The sequence below is a fragment of the Mustela nivalis genome (assembly GCF_964662115.1).
Source record: "Mustela nivalis genome assembly, chromosome: 14".
Classification (NCBI taxonomy): domain Eukaryota; kingdom Metazoa; phylum Chordata; class Mammalia; order Carnivora; family Mustelidae; genus Mustela; species Mustela nivalis.
In genome coordinates, this window is record NC_139033.1 from 88,204,723 (window position 1) to 88,224,893 (window position 20,171).

At 49.0% G+C, this 20,171-nt stretch overlaps 1 protein-coding gene and 1 long non-coding RNA gene across 20 annotated transcripts in view; one reads left to right on the top strand and one right to left on the bottom strand.

Moving 5' to 3' along the window:
• The window catches only part of LOC309847585, a 49,753-nt gene that overhangs the window by 18,962 nt on the left and 10,620 nt on the right, over nt 1-20,171 (top strand). The window lies entirely within an intron of this gene.
• Nucleotides 6,094-20,171, bottom strand: part of MTMR3 (myotubularin related protein 3) — a 139,503-nt gene continuing 125,425 nt past the window's right edge. For 6 of the 18 annotated variants that reach the window (XM_082697988.1, XM_082697989.1, XM_082697976.1 and 3 more), the window contains 8 exons: nt 19,457-19,642; nt 16,329-16,499; nt 15,061-15,206; nt 12,855-14,271; nt 11,612-11,722; nt 11,069-11,157; nt 10,263-10,289; nt 6,094-8,312 (listed from right to left, as the gene is read on the bottom strand). In XM_082697988.1, the coding sequence (XP_082554114.1) occupies nt 8,141-8,312; nt 10,263-10,289; nt 11,069-11,157; nt 11,612-11,722; nt 12,855-14,271; nt 15,061-15,206; nt 16,329-16,499; nt 19,457-19,642 (2,319 nt within the window). In that variant the 3' untranslated portion in view covers nt 6,094-8,140. The remainder of the gene's footprint in view (nt 8,313-10,262; nt 10,290-11,068; nt 11,158-11,611; nt 11,723-12,854; nt 14,272-15,060; nt 15,207-16,328; nt 16,500-19,456; nt 19,643-20,171) is intronic. The other 12 variants (XM_082697977.1, XM_082697993.1, XM_082697991.1 and 9 more) reach the window with 3 other exon arrangements.

Here is a 20,171-nt window from a genome sequence, read left to right on the forward strand (position 1 = left end):
ATCCAGAGCTGTTGAAAGCAAAGACCTGCAGTGAGGGGCCAGCAAGGAGGAGTGACTAGGTGATCCTAGATAGCCAGGCCCTTGTCCTCAGCTCTGTCCTCAGGCAGAGTTCTCTAAAAGCCTGGAGTGCTCTGCAATGTAGGGCTAGGTGGAGGTCGTGGGAGAGGCAAGGGTGATCAGTTAAGAGAGGCAGGTGCCCCTGCTGCCATTCCTCTGGCTTCCCCCCGAGTAGCAGACGGAAGCTATATGAGGTGGCACTGGATGCTCTGGTTTATTCCTGCCTGGTATGGTTCAGAACTTAAGATTAAGCTTCATAGCCAGATTGCATGGCGGAGTGTTTCCCAGTCCCAGGGAACATGTCTGCAAAGACGTTAACTTCTTACTTGGGTGCGGAGGAGGAAGGGCAGAGTGGCACCAGTGTTCACGCCAGCTCTGGCACTGACCGGTTAGGTCCCCAGACCGAGCAGAGGACAGAGCAGAGGACAAGCCTGGTGCTGGAGGCTGTTTGCAGAGTGTGAGCGCCGGCTGGGGGTTGCCTTGTGGTAAAGTGTACTTTGAGAAGGAATGCCCTGGGGCAGGGACCGGAGCACATGGCTAGTCCTCAGGGACATATGAGCACGGGGTGGGGGGTGGCAAGAGGAGCCTCTGAGGCAGCACCTGGTTTATCATTCAGATGAAAGAATCGCCTGAGGTGCCAGAGCACAGAGGTCATGTCCCAAGAGTTGACATTAAGAGTGGGAGCTGCCCCAGCGAAGACGGTGTGCTAGCTGGTCGCAGCACCTCCACGGCGACTTGAATGAACCACCAGTCTAGGGCCTGACCTTCCACATGGCAAGGTGTAGTAGGGCAACCATTTACAGTGAACGCTAATCTGGTTTAAGTTGGTGACAGAGCCTTAATTACGTTCAGCTAGCTTGGGCTTCTTTGGCACAAGAGATGGCCAGGGTGGAGGGATGGGGGATCATATGAACCCAAGGTCGTTTGCTTCGTTTTCCAACCTTGGGGTCTAGGGTCCTCACGGAGGTTTTCTTACTAGATAGCGCACACAACCTGGGCCCAGGCCTCTGCCTCAGAGATCTGCACGGCAGAGGTTAAAGGCCACCTGCTTCTGCCGCCCCTACTCCTCAGCCTGGACAGCTGGTCTCTGTCTTTAGTCAGGAACCTCAGCAAAGTGAGGCCATGTCAGTCTCCATAGGGCTCAGGAGTTCTTAGGTGCCCCCTCAACCCCAACAAGTGGTTTCTTTCTCTCGGGCCCCCTTCCATTGCTTTTATGCAATTTTAAAAGCATCAGAGCACCTGCATCCATAAGAACATTTTAATCCTTTAATAAAATACATGTATGAACTTTTAAAGTTTTTGAGTAGTGATAGTTTTACAATACATTGCAAATGTCAGACCAGAATGCTTCAAGGTCAGAATTTTACCTCCGTAAGGTGGAAGACCCAGGGTGGGGCCGGTTGTCTCCTAGTCTCAATACATGGTGCAACAGAACGTCTGCCAGACATGCAGTGTCTGCCAGCAGCCAGAGATAGAAATGCCATCTCATCCCATGAACAGTGGGGAGGGGAACATTTACTAAGCAACCACCTTCAACCGGCTCTTCTGGCAAAGCGCTGTGCTCTAGACGAGGAAATGGCTCAGCTCCCCACCCGCCCACAAGGGAGCTCAGCTGGTGCTGCAGGGCTGGAATTCCAAACCCAGATCTGTGGGCTCAGAAACTCAGGTTTTCTCCACCAAACTAGTGGTTTTGAAACTGGCTTTTGTGGCAGCGCTTCAGGGGTTCTCTGCAAACACTTCAAATAGCTGAGATGGTAAAAATCGTCGCTTATGTGCACACATGAGTTTAAACTGCCTGAGACGTCACTGTGAGGCCTCCACAGCCGCCCCTGAGTAGGCCTGAGGGCTGAGACGGAGGGCGCTAGCCTGGTGGTGGATCGCCAGGCCCAGCTGCTGCTCAGTGCTAGTGGCTCTCATTGTAATTTGAGGGCTTATTTATAACCCCTAGGTGTTTCTTACTACTGATGTAGCGAGGATAAGGATTGAAAGCAGGTGTTGAGTATTCTTCTATTAACTTCTGTTAATCCTTTTTTCCAAGCATCTACTTCACTTCTGTCAATAACCAGAGATTGCAGACAAGCTGTGACTGTTAACATTTGCAGCCACTCACCTATAATATGATTTTTTGCTCTAAAGCAAATTCAGAAATAAATTGGAGGCAGAGACCATTCACGACTAACCCATTTGCAGTAGTAAAAATGCCCCCCCCCGTCCTGCTGATTTAAGACAGTTATTACTTCAACTTAGACAATTCATGCTAATAACACATATTTGAAAGGTTAAAGACAATGATTATAGTATCAAAACCTTTTTTCTTTTTAGATTTATTTATTTGACAGACGGAGATCACAAGTAGGCAAAGAGGCAGGCAGAGAGAGAGGAGGAAGCAGGCTCCCTGCAGAGCAGAGAGCCCGACGCGGGCTCGATCCCAGGACTCTGGGATCATGACCTGAGCCGAAGGCAAAGGCCTTAACCCACTGAGCCACCCAGGCGCCCCTAGTATCAAAACCTTTTGATTTGGCTTGGGAGGGAGAAGGGGGCTCATTCTTTAAGCCTTTTGGTACATTTACTAAGCTCTTCTCTAAGATTTCTAGCTCAGAGGCAGGTTACCGTAGCCACTTATCTAAGGTTGTCTTCTGGAAGCCCAGGAGCACTGGCAGGTGGTGGAGGTGGAGTTGGGAGAGAAAGTTTCTTCCTCAGATTTTGCTGTTAATTCATTGACAGTCTTGGGTAAGTCTTTGTGGCTCCCTGAGGCTGTTTCCCTCACCAAAAAAACAGAGGAGTTTGGATAAAATCAAATCATTTTCAGACTTTTATTTTAAGCACCAAAACCTTTCTTCAAATCGTATCTTACTTGGAAGTATAATACTGAATGGGCGTGGCGGCTCCCTCCCCACAAAATAGCATGAAAACCACGAAACCAGATCATCTAAGATCCCTTCCATGTCTAATCATCAGGATTTTAAGTCCCCTGCCTCAGACTCACAAACGCTGCTCAGCCGCCCCTTCCCGGCCAGGCCCCTCCCTCTCCCAGAGGGACCAAGGAGCTGAACTGACTCATCCCAGCACCCAGTATGCTGCTGGTCACCGCACTGACTAAAGAACCACGGTGGCAACCAGAATCCAGGGGCCGAACAACTGTTTGTGGGTGAAGAGGACACGTTTATTTCATTTACATGGTCACTAAGGCTACAGCAGAATCAACGGTGTTACAATAGGCAAGCACTACTGTCTGTGGCAACACACAGCGTTTCTTAAACAGCATCCAAGCCTCACAGGTTATGTTTGCATTAACAAAAAAAAAAAACAACTTATGAACCAATAGGGAAGCAGTTAAAGGCCAATTTTAAATGCCAATGTAAAACAACTTTCAACCTGAAAATACAATTGAAATGCAACCACTAGGAGCAGCTGTAAGAAAAGGTGACCCAACTCAGGTAGAAAGACAAGATAGGAAGTGGTAAATAAAATACAATAGCCACATTTAAAAACCTTGTGATTCCCATAGGGAGTGGGGGTGGGGAGAGACTCCTTTCCTTCAAGCCTCTGAACATGGGCCTTGCTCAGGAGAGGCCTGTTCTGCAGGGGAGGCAGCTGGTACCTGTGCAGACTGTGCAGCAGGTGAACGCTGCACACAGGAGAGGAAGCGTCAGAGTGGTTTCCTGCTGCGGACGGCAGGCCTTGTGTTTTAAGAGGCAAAAGCATAGGAGGGTCACCTCTTACTGCCAGAAGCCTCTCACACATTCTAGGCCGGCCCTGGAGACACCAGGTCGGTAACCTCGACTTAAAACAAATGCTCTTAGAAAACGTGACTAGAGGGGCGCCTGGGTGGCTCAGTGGTTTAAGCCTCTGCCTTTGGCTCAGGTCGTGATCTCGGGGTCCTGGGATCGAGCCCCACATCGGGCTCTCTGCTCAATGGGGAGCCTGCTTCCTCCTCTCTCTCTGCCTGCCTCTCTGCCTACTTGTGATCTCTGTCTACCAAATAAATAAATAAATAAAATCTTTAAAAAAAAAAAAAAAAAGAAAACGTGACTAGAAATCAAATAGCTGGGATTCTTGCCATGTTATTCCAAACTCCGAATGGATAATCAGTCACTGCTCCGTGACTTAGGGTCCATTTTTAACTGTGCTGTTAGCCTTTCCTTGGTGAACTCACTTGGGCAGGTGCAGCTGCAGCCTTGGGGACGGGTCGCTTGAACAGGCACTCGCTAAATGAAATCCTGCAAGAGCACCTTCAAATCAGTCCTAAGAGATGGGGAGAGGCCAGGGCTAGAGTTAACTTCAACAAACATGGAATCTAATCTGCTAGCTTCACGCACAGCAGCCCGAAGTGTATCGGCTGTCTCAAGAGCCTGTAATCTTACTCTAGGGTATATTCTTGATTCCCATTTCAATATATTCGATAGCTGCATGTTGTCTAACAGATCTCCCAGCGCCATGTTTTTCGTTTTCCTTCAGATCTGCCACAGTACCTTTCTAAGTCCTAGAATATGCTTTGTTAACATAGGAATCCACAGTGAGAATATTAGCAAAATAATTCAAAAAATTTTCTGTACTTCCTCACTAGAAAAATCCCAGTGGATTAAGGCAGCCCTTTCATTTTTTAGACTCGGATTAAGGCCAAAGTAAAGAAAGAAGGTAAATATTGAGAAAGTGCCAGGATCAAGTTCAGAGATGAGGAGGACATCCTGGCCAATCACTGTTAGTACCTCACTGCTTCACACCAAGTGCCGCCTCGTGGGGGCCTGAAGAAAGCTGGCGTGGCCCTTGGCCAACCACCGTTCTCTGCACACAGACCTCTCCCATAGCAGCTCCCGGCCTCAGCCCCACACTCTGTGCAGGTCTCACCAGCACGCTGGCTTTCATCTTCACCTCCCCCCAGCAGCTCCCCACCTGTAGGCCCCAGCCAGCCTTGCTGGGTTTTCCTCGTGTTTTAACTGGCCAAGGTCTAAACTATCAGACCTTAGGAACAGGAGCAGTGTGTGGACACACGGTGCCTGAACACACTCATTTTTACAAACTGGTCTGAATGTCGTCTGGCCTCCCTGCTAGCAGGTGAAGGGGCACCTTCTCCCAAACAGGCCATTGTCAAACACCTGCTGGATGGCGCATGCAGCTGAGCTCTCCTCTTCAGGTACTTTACACAAGCTAGGCAGAGTGTGCATCCAGAAAGTGACCGTGGAAAAGCCTGTCCTGGAGTTGAGGCCCTGAGGGAGGCTCTGAGCAGGTCACTCTTTAGAGCCTGGCCAACCCACCAGAGATGGTGGGCACTACTCAGGACAAACCTCTAGGGAGGAAGCACATGATGTAGCTCTCCTACAGACCTGTGCGGAGGAAGGGTGCCCCAGGGTGACGCAGGGAAAGAAAATCCACCTCTGAGAAGAGCAAGAACTAGTCAAGAAGTGACCCATTACTATGGTCTTGCCTGCTTGGCTGGTTCTGCAGGTCTACAGAGCAGAGGTTGGGCGCTCGGTGTGGAGGGAGGATGACCTGCAGTCAGACACATGATCCAGTCACACCCATGTCAGCTTCTACTCCGAGGGTCTCTCGGCCCACCCACTCGCTCTCATCCAAGCACAGGAAGCAGCACTTTCTGGACACCTCCCCCTGCCTCAACATCTCCCCATGCAGGGCTCTGCTTAACCAGCCCTGCAGATGCCACTGTGGGCTTAAGGGGCCAGAGCACCGGCTACTGGGGGGACATGGCTAGAAGCCAGAGGTAGTTTACTGTATTTACTACTGATGCTCAGTTCTTTGGATGAGGAACACCACCCCACCCCCACCCCCACCCCCGCCTATTGTTAAGATGCCTGATTGCTTTGTCTTTTTAGCTTGAGAGAGAGGTTAGGGCCAAAACCATGAAGGAAAGGTGTTCCAGTGCTTGGGCACTGTGGAGCACCTGCTTGCCAAGGTCCAGAGTAGAACAGAGTAGAATAGAACTCCCTTCTCCAAAGTTCAGCTTCCCGGCAGCACCTCAAACTGCTGCTGTGTAAGAGGGAAAAGGGATGAAGAGGGAATAAACCACAGGGCAAACAATTAGAATGTGTTAGCAAATGCTACCATGCGGAACACTAAACTTTATTCACTTTATTTATATATTTAACAGTTCTAAAGTATTTACTTCCTGCTTTGACAAAAAATGAAAAATATAGGAGCAATGACTGACTCCTCTTTAGGAGAAAAGGGTTATATGTACAGCTACGGAGAGTTACGGTTCCTCCTTTACATACAAAGAAAAATATTAATAAAAAAGTGCTTCATTGATCGAAAAGGGCTAAGAGCTGCAAGCATTTATTCACACTGTACATCAGACCCAAGAAACCCGTATCATAACCTCTTGGCACCTGTCACTAGGAACTGCACAATCTTTAATTAGACTGACTTCTCCCCACCTGCACGGCCAGACCATACAGAGTGTGGAGAAGAACTACACCCTGTTTCACTAAAGTCAGACTCTGAGCTACCTGCGGCCACTAGGAAGTCAGAGACTCATTCTGATGCTCTTGGCTTTGCCTGGACTGACAGCTCCAGGGGAGGCTCTGAGCCACCTCGTAACCACACCCAGGCACACACAGGAGCACCTTCCTGAGACACAACTTCCCTTGGCCAGGGAATTGCTTCTGAAGGGTCAGAGTTCCCTGGCCTCATCCCCATCTGCTCACCACGATCCGCCATTACCAGTTAGCAGCTTTTAGCAGAGCCAAGCATGGCCCTTCCCCAAGAGGGAGGGCAGGCACAAAACATGGATGCCAAGATTACAAAGCACAAACCTTCCCCACACTCACTCTACCACAAATATTCTTGATTTAAGGCTCTTTTTGGACCACACCAAACTTAGTGAGGAAAGGTGCCCCAAATCTCCTACGGGCTGTGTCACAAATTTCCTAAAGAACCCTGCAGAGTCACCAAGTGTCCCCTCACTGCTGGCCAGCAGCACAGGAGCAGGGCAGGGGGATCGCTGGGCCCTTCCCACTGCCCCAGAAAGGGAAGGGAAGGAGGAGGAAGGCTGATTGTATAGGACATGCTCCCTTTTCCAGAGGCTTACACTCTAAAAGGCTGATTCTACCCCTTAAGGGGGGAGATCCATGATTTGTTTGGTTTGGGAATGGGGAATTTTTGGAACCCTGAGTCTGGATTTCCCTGTGCTGGTCAAGGGAGAGAGATTGTTTGGGGGAGAGGCTTCCAGGTGTGCCCAGGCTCAGGGCAGGCTTTGGCCCTGGCCACAGCAGCAGGACACCGCACTCTGGCCAGTATGCACTCTTATGCCTGAGGGTGGGAAGTACTACACAGCCTGGCCGAGAGGCCTACTCATGACAGTGAAGGGAGCCCTAGACCATCCAGGGTCAAGTTAAAAACAGAATCCCATGCAAAAGAGAACATGCCACCCCCATTCCCAGTCCCTCTCACTCGCTTCAGAGAAACAAACACCTTTCTTCCCTGAAAGAGGGCCTGGAAGGGTTCCATTTACTCTGTGTCCCTCCCTCAAATGCCAATCCCATTCATCTCTGAGGTCGGACAGGCCCAGCTCCTCTCAAGAGAGAGATGGCACTCGGGGCAGTGCTCTGAGGGAAGATGCTTTCAGCCTCCTCAGCAGCAAAGGTTTTTCCAATCAGCTCTGATGTGGCAGTAGCACGAGAAATGGTCACAAACATCAGCCCTGGCTTGCTTCCCCCCACTCACTCATCCTGGGCCTCCACTCCTGACTCTGACCAGCCTCCTCCCATCCTGAGGAACCAAGCCAATCTTCAGCATCACAGGACAGCAGGCGGCTCAACAGTTTACATGGGGCCTGGTAACCTCTGGTCTTTCATTTAAAAAAAAAAAAAAAAAAAAAAAAAAAAATTTAAGACAACCAGAGGACTTCTTTCTTTTTTGGAGGCAGAAGATGCAAAAGGAGGGAGGAGGGACAACAGGAAAGAAAAATCGATCTACAATCCAGTGGTACATCCCAAATTTCTGTCACTCTGCGCAGGTGGTTCCATGCCCCCATTCCAAAGTGCACGGGCCTCTCGGTCTGTCCAGGCTGTGTGGGCCTGTCAGAGGAACAGCAGCTTGGCCTCTGCCCGCCCCAGGTCACTGAGCTTCAGTTTGAAGTGGCAGCAATGGGCTTATCCAGTTCAAGGTCAATGCTGGAGCTTGAGGGATGAAGGCTGCTATAGCAAGACTTGCACACTCGACTGGGTTCAAAGAGCTGCTGGCTGGGAACTGGAACCTTCTGATTACAACAACTGGAGCAGAACACATTCCCACAATTCCTTGAGATGGGAAGAAGAAAACAAAACAGTTAGTTTCGGTCGCAGGTATGGTGTGAGGAAACCAACTTCAGAAGACAGAACTTGGTTGTGGTAATTCGAATGTGCTGGAGACTCCTCCAAGACTGAGCTGTTTCATTTTCTAGCCCAGGAAAAGCCAGGGTGGGGGTGGGGGTGAGGGTTGGGGGGCAGGAAGTCCCTGCCTAGTATAGCTGCACAGCACTGTGACTTTAGGGCCAAGGACACCTGGCTGTCTCACCATATGGCTCAAGGTTACAGGTGGACAGGGGGGATGCTGCTCAAGAGATCCAGGAGAACAAAAGGGCCCCACGCAGCAGTAGGTTCTAGAACACTGGCTAAGTCCTGGCCCAAAAAACCCAGTGAGCCATACCCACTTGGGCAATGGCCTCTGTGTAGCTCGTGGTCACAGAGAGACCAGAGTCCAATGGAACTACCTCCGAGCCCTTTAGAGAAGACCAAACTACCTAGCCAAGCTGGAGTGGGGTGAGGAGCCTTGTCCAACAGGCTACATCCCCAGAGGCTCGGAGGCAGCAACATGAAGAACAGACTGCTGCCATCTAGGACTGCCCTGCTGCCAGCATGCAAAGCCAGAAGACAAGCAACACATGCTCAAGGTGAAAGGACAAGAGAGCACAGATGAACACACGTGCACAAACACCCCTCCCCTTATTAGATAGGTGTCAGTCAATTACAGCTCACTCCCCTGCCCCCATGCATTTACCAGGAACTATCAGAGCTTTACCCGAAGGCCAGACTGTACTCAGGCCCCAGGGCTCCCCTCTCTTCCACTTGAAAGCCCAGCTCTGACGTGTCCATGAAGCAAAGGTGCCCACAACCAAACAACTGTCCTTTAGAGCTAAGAGGAAAAGGAACTGGTAGAGAAGTTTCTGCTCACCTTACAACCCCACTCTGCTAGGCCCTGAAGTACAATTCAATCTCAATAAACCCAAGAATGGGAGACTTCAAGGAGCCTGACATAGCCCACCAAAGACGTGAGGAAAGCAGCTGAAGGGAAATGCTCCCCCTTAGCCAGCATCACTCGCTACCTTTTCATTTATGCTCCTCAGAATATAAACCCACAGAATGTAAACTAAGGACCACCTGGGCACAGAGGAGAGAATACTAAATACCCTCTGGGGACCAAACAACAACAACAACAACAAAAAGACCCACAAAAGGAAAGGCTAGACATGGGTCAATGGAAGGACAGAACTAAAACAAACACACATAACTTCATCTTCTAGAACGCATTAAGAACCTCATGTTTCAGAAAAGCATGAATCAGCAAGAACCTGTGGTTTCACAGGAAAATTACCTAAATCTACTTCTGAACATATGCATTTATTTAATATACCTGCTGGAGTTCATCTTGATATGAATCTGACCAACTAAGCTTTCCTATCTGGCTTTTTTCAGGGGATCCTGACAGACCCCAAGTGGAACGCTCCATTAAAGTCTTCCCTGATAAAACAGTTCTCTGGAAAGACCACCTCTGTTCAGTCCTGGTCTCTTTGTTTAAAAAAAAAAAAAAAAAAAAAAAAAAAATTGGAGCAGCAATGCTCTCTGACTCAGATATCATGAAGCATCATTCCAGGATCCCACTGAATGACTAACCCAAAGAAAATAGCTCTGAAAACCCAACTGGCTCTGCCCCAAGAGCAGCCCCTGCTGAAGCCCAGCTTCTAAGTCACAAGCAGGACGGCTCCGCTGACCTGTGTGGCCAGGAGGGGAGCACATGGCTGCAGTCTGACTCAACCCTAACTGTCTCCCCAGTTGGCTGCTCTGGTTATCCCCCAAGCCCACCTGCCTGCCTGCCTGTGCTACCAGCCCCAGGCTTCATCCCAGTGAGTGCAGAGAGGGGGAAATGGCAGCGTTAGTGTGAAGTTATTGTAGATGTGCAGACATCACAGACAGGTTGTTGCAAATGCTCACCACGTTTGATCAACACGGTCAGTGTCCCTGCAAGGAGGGGAGAGAGAGCTCAGAGGAGAAGCCAACCAAAGACATACGGGCTTGGGGTGCATGGTAGGGAGATAAACGATCCTGAAGCATCATTACTAGACAAAGAGGTGGTTCCATTTCTACCTGGGTTCTCTCCTGTGGATGAGCTATGTCAGGATTCAGATAAACTTCCTACCCCATGAACACTGCACAGTCAGTTACCACCCTAGTTGGGGCAAAGCATTCCTAGCAGCTAACTACCCCAACCAAGAAGAAAGAAGTCAGGAGCCTTAAGGACTGAAGACTATGTCTCCTCAGCTGTCCCTACCAGTCCCCACAGCTACGTCTCCTCACTACTACCACAAGACAAGTTTGGGGTCAGGGAGCAGGATAAGGAGTAGGAAAATGAAGTTCCCTGCCCACAGCAGGAAAATTTTTCTTGCTCAGGGCAGCCATGTTGAATGGGAAGAACTGGTAGGAATACGAAATGGTAGTCTGGGTGGCGGCTGTTGCTCTGCTAATCCAGGAAGCAAAACAGAACAAAAGGGGACATCATTTGCACATTTTAAAATTTAGTCATGATCACTCTGAATTGGAAAAAAACCAAAACAACAAATGCAAAAACCAATTTCAGAGGCACAAAAGATGAGCTGGAGTCCTGTAGACCCCAGGTTCTGCCTCAGAGGGGACACTGCCAGCCAGATGCCTGCATCTCTCCAAGGTGCAAGCTCTGTGGGTCAAACCTCAGCCTCCAAACCCTGGCCCACCCCACCCCCCACCACACACCCAAACGGCACCTGCAGTGGTGCTTCCTGCTGGCGAGCCAGAAGGCGCTGTCACACGCATAGCAGTGGGCAGCCAGATGGTCAGGGAGCCAACGGGTCATCTGTAAAACAGGTGGGGCCAGGTTAGTGACTGGAGATGGGCCATTGAGCTGGAGCCAGCAGAGCCATGCTGGGAGCAGCAAGAGTCACAAGGACCATACTGGCTCCAGCGGCACCAGCCCAGCAGGCTGATGTCAGCAGTACAAGAAAGGCGTCCAAATCGTTTCCCTAGCGGGGACTCCAAACTCCCCTGAGATAAAGTATCAGGGTGGCAGCACCCTGGGTCACCGTAAGACTGGGCAAGGCTCCAGTTCAGAGAGGCAAGGAGGAGAGAGGACCAGACTGCTGGGTCTCCCTGACTCAGAAATTCTTGGCTCGATGGGGATTCACAGAGGCTCAAGGCTAAGTGTTCTATGAGGTTATTCCTTGGCCAGGGGCATGGGACAGGGATGGGGGTGGAGAAGAACCGTAAAACAGTTGCATGGACGGTACTCAGAACAGGGGCTGAGCCTGTACCTCCGTGTCCTGTTTATCCACCTGCTCCCAGCTGGCTTCAGAGAAAATCTCTGTGCTGCAGCGAGACAAACAGTTCTGATCCAGATTGCTTTCCGAGTCGGGGATTGAAGTCTGTTGGCAAACAAACAGAGCTGAACAGAATGAACCTGGCTCCTCCCAGAAGAAAGGGCTTAGTAAAGAAGGGAGCACTGGGGACTTCGGGTGGGCCTGAGTATTAAGGGCTGCCAAATCTGTTGGCACCTCAGCCATCAAGAAATGGGTTGAGCAGGTGCAGAGACAGGGCTAAACTCAGGTGGAAGAGAGATGCACAGGTCTAAGGCTGTGTGCAGTGACTGTAGGGGAAGGATAGGCCTTGGGCTCCAGGAAGTGACTGGGGTGGCGTGTGAACTCTGAGTCAGCTGCTCCAGTGAGTCTGTTACTCCAACCCTGCCACTTACATCTGTGTGTTGAAACTGAGTGCTTTGGGCATGTCCTCCTTTCTCTGAAGGACTCTTTGGGAAAATGAGAAACCATCATTAGTATGAAGGAAATACCGAGAAGTCAGTTTGAATTGAAAGTCATTGGATGAGCCCGCCTTTAGTGTACGCTGACTGCTTCAGAGCCAGGCTCCCTCTTGTACTTGAACACATCAAGTCAGACCCAGCCTGTGAGGAGAGCACCTCCCGGAGAGCCTCCCTTCACGTAGCCACCCCGCCTCCCCGACTTCCAGTCACCAGGCACCATTAGTGCTAACTCCTCCACAGTGCCAGAAACCAATTCCGTCTCCCCATTTCTACTGCCATCACCTGCCACAGGGCAAGTACAAACATTTGTTAATTAAACTACAGCTGAGGGGAGGGGGAGGCAGGGGAGCTCACAGTTTACTAGCTACTGGGGTAGGACAGGCATCATAATTTGACAGAAATATCTGACATTGCCCTACTAATGAACCCAGGAGTTCATGCCTTTTCTTAAAACATGATCCTCTCTCCAAAGAGATCTGACCAGCCACATACTGAGTGCTGTCTTCCTTATTCTAACTGCCTGAACAGGACCCCTGTGGCAAGCAAGCAAGGCAGGAAAGAACAACAGGCCGACTGCCATTCACAGCTGATGCTGATTTCCAGCCTCTCAAAAGAACTACTCTGGACCTTTCCAGTTCTTCTAGAAATCTGTACCAATTACCGTGCACAGGGCACAAAGAGCACCCAGCCTCAGTGTGCCCTCTCCTAGGGCAGCTATGGAGGCACTGTGGTCTACTCACCACTTCATCCCCAAAGTCCCCATTGAAGCGGAGGGAGCCAGTCAGGTACTGGCTCTCCAGGCGACTCCTCAGCTCCTGTACTTGTTTCTTCAAGGTCTCCACTTCCTGCTGATGGCCTGACTCAATCTGACGCAGGCGCTGCTGGATAGTGTCCGTGTACACAGGCATGCCATCATCGTCCAGGTGGCTGCGGGAAGGCTGGTCAGGGCTGCCCGTTGTAGATGGCCTCCCCAAGTGGCTGTGCAGCCACTTGTGGTGCAAGTTCCTCGAGTGTAAGTGGGCAGAGCCGCAGCTTGTAGCAGACAGCTGGCGGCTCAGTGAGTCCTTGCTCTTGCCAGCCTCGCCATTGGTGCAGTGCCCGTTGGGGGTGGCATGCTTCTGGAGAGTGCTAAGCCCTGGGAGCTGCTCTAAAGCCTTATTTTCAGTCTCTAGGGCACCATTGCACACAAGCCCCTCTTTACATTCGGCTAAAGGCAAGGCACAAGGAGAATGTGTTGGGCTGTGGGTGCTGCCAGGGGAAGTCCTATGTACCACAGTTGCCACCTGGGGCCTCTCAGCTACGCTCTTCCCCGAAGGCCGGGGCTCCATGGTCTGAGGAAGCATGTGCTTGTCACTGAACCAGCCACTGTTTACCAGGCAAGGTGTATGATGGCCTTCGGGCCCACTTTCCAACTTGACTTGATCTTCTGTTAACATGTCCATTGAACTGTCTGTATTTGGTCCTCTGGCCTCAAATGGTACTTGGGAGGGCAGCAGAGAACTTGACTGTGAGGTACCATAGCCATCTTTTGCATCTACTGGGACTGGAAGAAAAGCTTCCTCCCTACCCTCTGTGGTAGCTCCTATTTGGGGCTGTTCCATAGGGACCTCCTGGGCATCCTCTCGCTCGAGGGACTCCGGGAGAAAACTGGGGAGAACACTGTGCCTACCCTGCTGCTCAGGAATATCCTGGGAGAACACAGAAAGGCCAGTGTCTGGACAGTTCACCAGAGCAGCATCACCCAGTTCTGGTTCTTGAGGAAAGATAATGGCTGAGCCCTCGGGGGTCTTTGCCCTGATCTGCTTTTCTAAGACAGCCTCCTCTTCGACCTCCTGCATCTCAACGCTCCCCCTATGGGGAGGTTCCTCTACCCCACTCTCCTCTTTGGTGGCCTCTTGCAAAATGTTCTCCATCTGCCCCTCAGCCACTCCAGCCGCCACAGACAGCTCGGCACCGCCCAGCACTTTGGTGGGCTTTCCCAGGCTGTCAGGATCGAGAGGCTCCTCCCCAGGACCAGCTAGGCTGCTCAGTTCCAGTGAGCGCCGGTGCTCCTGCCACTTCTCGTTCAGACTTGGGTCACTGCTGCGCCGGCTGGCCAGAGGCACTGTGTTGTCACAAGCTGTAGTCAGATTGTCAAATGATCTAGTCTTTGGTAGCCTAAACAAAAGGAGTTTGAGGGAAATGAGAATCTGAGGCTGTTCAGAGGAAAGTAGCAGACAACTGGTTTTAACAGGCAGTTGTTTCATAACTGGGTCCACTGTAGCTCCTCAAGGAGCCATGGCATCTCCCAAGTGTGGCTCAGACTGACAGGCAAAAAGCCCCAGGATTGGCCCTTCTTCTAGTCTGCAAATCTCCTCTCAACCTACCCAACTAGCCCCACCCCACCCCACGTCCCTACAAATAAACAAATAGCAAATGCTGTACTTAAATATTTAAAAAAACATCATGATACTGCTCTGGTTCTCCACTAGTGGCAAAGGAAAGTAGCACTGCTGGATTTCTATTACAATATTTTAAATTAACATGTTGTTTAGCAGTCTGAATTCAGTAAAGTTAATTCTCCAGTGGCAAAGCCAAACTTTGTATCTGACAGCATTTGCCTTTCAACCCCAACAAGACAAATGACAGCAGAAAGGCAAGAGCACAGAGCAGTGGCTGAAACTCAAGCCAGAGGGTCACAAGGAACCTAGAGGTTTGCACATTAACTGAGAAATGGCTTGTTGCATGCAGCCGAGCAATACAGTGACAGGGCCCAGTGCCCTTCAGGAAATGAGACTCTCATGGCCTCAAAGCCTGAAACCCTTATAACCTGCCCTGAGTTAAACTTCAGAGATCTAGGCGAGACATGTGGAGCTGGACACCATGATCTCTGACCATGCCTGTGTGTGCCCAACACAGAAGCACACCCATGAGGGATTGGAGGCTCAGCATCAAACGCGGGCTCACCGGCTCAGGGGCGGATCATCAGGGCTGGTGCCAGGGGCTGGGTACGGTGCACAGCTGTCGTCCACGGGGGTGGATGGGGATGGACAGGGCAGGTACACTGCGCTCCATAGCATCAGGTTACGCACGTGACACACAGGGTACAGCACCTGACAGGAAAGCAGAGGGGATACAGGTTTAAACAAATCCAGAAATGAGGGTCAAAAAGTCACCAAGCTGTAATCCAAAAGGTGTGTACCAGCTGCATTTCCCACCTGAGGGCCTCCTGTGGGCATGAAAATCTAAAAGATTTTTAAAAATCTATTTCTCATTAATTACTTCTTAGGTCCCCTTTATTGAATGACCTACTTTCATATCAGCTTGGTTTTAGTTGCTTTTACTACATATGAAAGTGAGTCATTTCACTAAATGGTAACTATGTTTCCTTGTACAAAAACGGTGGCTTCCGAAAACACCATCAAACCTGTTGTATAGGATCACTTAAATTAATTATGGGAAAAGAAGGGAATTTTCTTCCTATACTGTGACTTCCCCAGCAGGCACAGTGAAGGAAAGAGAGAAGCAGTTAGTGTAAATCTTTCCTTTGACTACTTAAATGTAGTGAGAAGCATGTTAACAGTCTAGTGAAGCAATACAACCTCTCATGAAGCTTCCTTTTGACTTCTTTAGATTTAAGATGCATTCTGAAAAAAGGAATATCACCATGTATCAACACAGATGTGTGTGCCTCCTTTCCTCTGCTTAACTGAAGGTGCTCCTTTGCAGAAAAAAGTCTACCAGCTCTCCATGTGAGCAGAAAATCACATGGACACACATGCTAGTGTCAAACACACTTCTGCTCTCAGAGACAGGAGCTGCAGTGCACATCATCACCTGATGGCACTGGAATGGTGCCAGGGGCCTGGTGGCAGCTCCTAAGCTATCATGGGCACCCAGGGGACAACTAGGTTCCCCTTCCATTTGTTAGACCGAACATGTCAAGAGTGAGTTAAGCTCTAAAAGAGGTGTCAAAAAAGGTTCGTGTCTGGAGTGGCAAAACAGAGATGGGTATTAAATCAAACCACCCTAAGCAAAAAGGGGTTAGAAGCAGATCAGAGCAGCACCAGGAAACAAGCCTTCCTTGGGACAGATGGAAGAAACAGAGAAAACAAGTTTGCTTGAGAAAACAGAGATGCCTCTTAGAAAACAGTCACTACCGAAAATGGCTCCCATATGTCACCACCCCCAAATTCCTTCTGCTGATCAGAGAGGAAAGGCTGAAGGATACATACGGCTTCCGACTGAGAGGAATACAGTAGGTTTTTGAAAGCCTTGTTGCCTGCCCGAAGCAACGACCACACAGAACACGTCCGCTCCTGAGTATGCTTTTCCCCTCTCTCCTTGGCATTGTTGCACAGGAATGTTCCAAACAGGCAGGAATAGGTATGTTGCACCAGTTTCACCTATAGGAGTCCAAAATCAAGCAACAGGGTATATGTCTCTGGGGGAAGGGTAGCCCCGCTGAGCCCCCATTCCCCAACATCCCTGAGAGCACCTCAGAATTCACACTCCATAAGGATGGGGAAACCAAGGAAGCCACGGAAGAGCTGCCTCCTCGTACCACCAACCCCAACCACTAGCATTCCTGATTCAAAAGAGCAAAGACAGATCGCTGGCACCCCACTCCTCTTGGCCTCCCTGCAACCAGTTTGAGAAGTTCCGAGTTAACAGCCACACTCCAGAGCGACAGATCATTATCACTCGGGTACAAGAGCAGGTCAGTGTGCAACACAAGTCTGAACTGAAAGCACATTTCTAAACAGCTTTTCACTCAACAAATCATCCTGAGCATCTGACACACCCCAGACATTTCTAGGGGTACTGGGTAGGCGACGACTCTCAGATGACTCTCCTGCCTTGAAAGAGCTGATTCTAACTGTGGGGGAGAGGTGACCACTGCTGTGGACCACAGTAAGGCAGGGTAAGAGGGACAGGGCACACATAGGGCAGCAGGAGAAAGAAGTGAGAGAGCAAGTTAAGAGGGTATCTGAGGGGGAAATGCTCCAAGCAGAGGCCAACAGCCAGCAGCCAGCACAAAGGTGTTGAGGTGAGCGCATGGTTGCAATTTCTAAGAACAGAAGGCGGCCAGTGTCACTGAAGGACACTGTACAAGGAGGGCAATGGCAGGAAATGAATCTAGAGAGGTAAGCTCTAGGACAGCTCTGCAGGCCATTTTAAGGACTGGCTTTTACTGTGTGAAATGGAAATCATTGGAGGTTCTTGAGCAGAGGAATGACATGGTCTCAGTTATGTTTTAGAAGGACTACCCCTAGATCCCTCTAGGAGCCAGGGTGGCTCAATCAGTTAAGCAGCCAGCTCTTGATTTTGGTTCAGGTCATAGTGTCAGGTGGTAAGATCAAGCCCCACATCAGGCTCTGTGCTCAGCAGGGGATCTGCTTCAGATTCTCTCCCTCTCTCTCTCTGCCCCTCCCCCTGCTTGTGTGCTTTCTCTAAAATAAATGAATGGATAAATCTTTAAAATAAAGAAAAAAGAAAGATCCCTCTAGTTGCTGGGTTGACTCTCCAGAATTAAGGCAGGAGATGGTGATAACTTTGGACCAGTGTAGGAATAGTAGAGATAGCAAGAAGTAATCAGGTTTTAGATACATTTTGGAAGCAAAGCTGCAGATCTGACAGACTGAATATGGAGTATGAAAGGGGGAGGAGGAGAGTTGGGCAGGCCATATGAGTTTCTGCCCGAAGTAAATGGAAGGACTGAGTTGCCCCCTAATGGGGGCGAAGACTTCTGGAAGATCAGATTTTGGGTGGGAAGATGTGGAACTTAAGAACCAAGCTTTGAACAGGTTACGTGTGAAATACCGTTAAGACATCCATGTGAAGATACTGAGCAGTCACAGTTGGGTATGCGAGTCTGGAGTTAAGTGGAGAGATCTGAGCTGAAGACATAATTATAAATGTAGGAATCATGGATAGCAATCAGAGCCATCGAGACTGGAGGAAATTCCCAGAGAGGCAGTGAGATACAGAAGCACCTTTGCGGCTGAGTGCTGGAGCATTCCAACATTCAGTACTGGGAAGATATGAAGGAACTAGCACAGGAGACAAAAAGGACCAGCTAGTGAGGCAGAGAAGAAATAAGGCAGAGTTTGTACTGGCAGTCAACTGAAGAAAGGGTTTCAAGAAAGGTGTTACTAAAACAGTGCCAAAGAGTAAACTGAAGAGAGTCAAAGAAACGAAACTCCAGGTATAAAATAAGTCAGTCCTGGAGATGTAATGTACAGGATGGTGAATATAGTTAATACTCTACTGCGTATCTGAAAATTGCTAAGAGTAGGTCTTAAAAGTTCTCACAAGAAAAAAAATTTGTGTGGCAATGGATGTTAATTATTGTGAGTATTTCACAATATACACAAATATAGAATTATGTTGTATACCTGAAACTAGTATTATATTGTCAATTATACCTGAATTTAAAAACAAACAAACAAACTTCTTAGCAAGATGAAGACAGAGAGCTGATCACTGGATTAGCAACATGAAAGCCACAGCTCTGCTAAAGTGGTTGGGGGAACACCTGAACCTGACTGGGTTTAAGAGAATGGGAAAAAAGGAATTTGAGACAGTAAATGCAGAAGACTTGAGCTCTGCTGTGAAGAAATGAGATACAGGAAATAATTAATAGCTGGCAAGAGATGCAAAGCTGAGAAAGGGTTTTCAGGGGATGGGAGGTACTATGCCACGTCTGAGTACTAACGGCAACGATGTGGTAGAGAGGGAAATACGCCAATGCAAAATGCAGAGGAGAGAAATGCTGGCACCATGCAGCTGAGGAGAGGACAAGCAATGGAAGGCGGTGCAGCAGTGGATGGAGAGGCTGGAAAAGGGCAAAGATAGTGAGTCCTCTGTCAAAGGAAAGGGTGCAGTGAGTGTGGGACACAAGCCAGGGTCCAGGGTGGGGGGAAATGGGACAGTGAGGAGATTGGCAGATGGACTGGAGGGAGCCAAGGATATTCTATTATTTCTCTTTTATTTTTAAAAATCTCTACACCCATCGGGAGGCTCGAACTTACAACCCCGAGGATCAAGTGTCAAATGCTTCACCGACTGAGCCAGCCAGGCACCCCCATTATTTCTCTAAATATTTAGGACTTCTATCATCTATTTTAAAAGCTAAGTATAAAACAACTCAAAGACTTTATGCAAACCTAATACATCTATATTCATTGAATAAACACATACTTCTTACTGTTTTTAATTAGAACTGGGAGAAAGAATGGCCCTTATTAAATTCTAAAAAGAATTCATAGTTTCATGTGAAAACTACCTCACTAACATTTGTATTGATACCCCCATAATTTTAGAAGGTCCCCAAAATAAAGAATTACAAGCCCAAACTCACAAGGAATGCTTCATTGAACTCAAAAGAGCAAGGAAATTGCCTCTGAAGCTGATGAACGCAATCAAGCCACTGCAGAAACACGGGGCAGCGCTCGTTCAGATCATCGGAGTTCTCCCCATGACCACACCGGTCAGCAAACTTGTGACCAAAATCCAGCCACTCCATCTCCACGAGGACCTGGAAACCCTGCAGGGAAACACCCGGGATAGACCATTTGTACTTATCTATGCAGACTATGACAGTCCTGAGCCTGTCAGGACTAACAGTAATAATCCCTTTTAATACCCTCCCAGTAAGCCCAACAGGAGGGCCTGACCCAGCCCCATAGCCAAGGTCTCCATGGAACACATCCTTAGGGCAATTTCCCACTTCACTCAACTCTATTCCATAATTATCAAATGGGTACTAATGATTTATCTAAGCCTTTCCTGAGTCTATACTTTCTTTCAGTATGTAGTGTAAGAACCACATTTCTTCTAAACTTATTTTTTAATTTCTTTATTTTGTGTTATACTTAACTAAGTCTTGTTTCTAATATCTTTACCTACCCCAGATTTACATGTATTTTAGGGCACCTTTATGGCTTTTCTTTTATCTTTAACCCACCATGTAGTTCTTTCAGAGTAGGGCTCTTTCTCCACAGAACACTGCAGTGATATCTGGACCCATTATCAGGATGAGCATGCCAAGATCCTACTATAATATCCCCATTTTC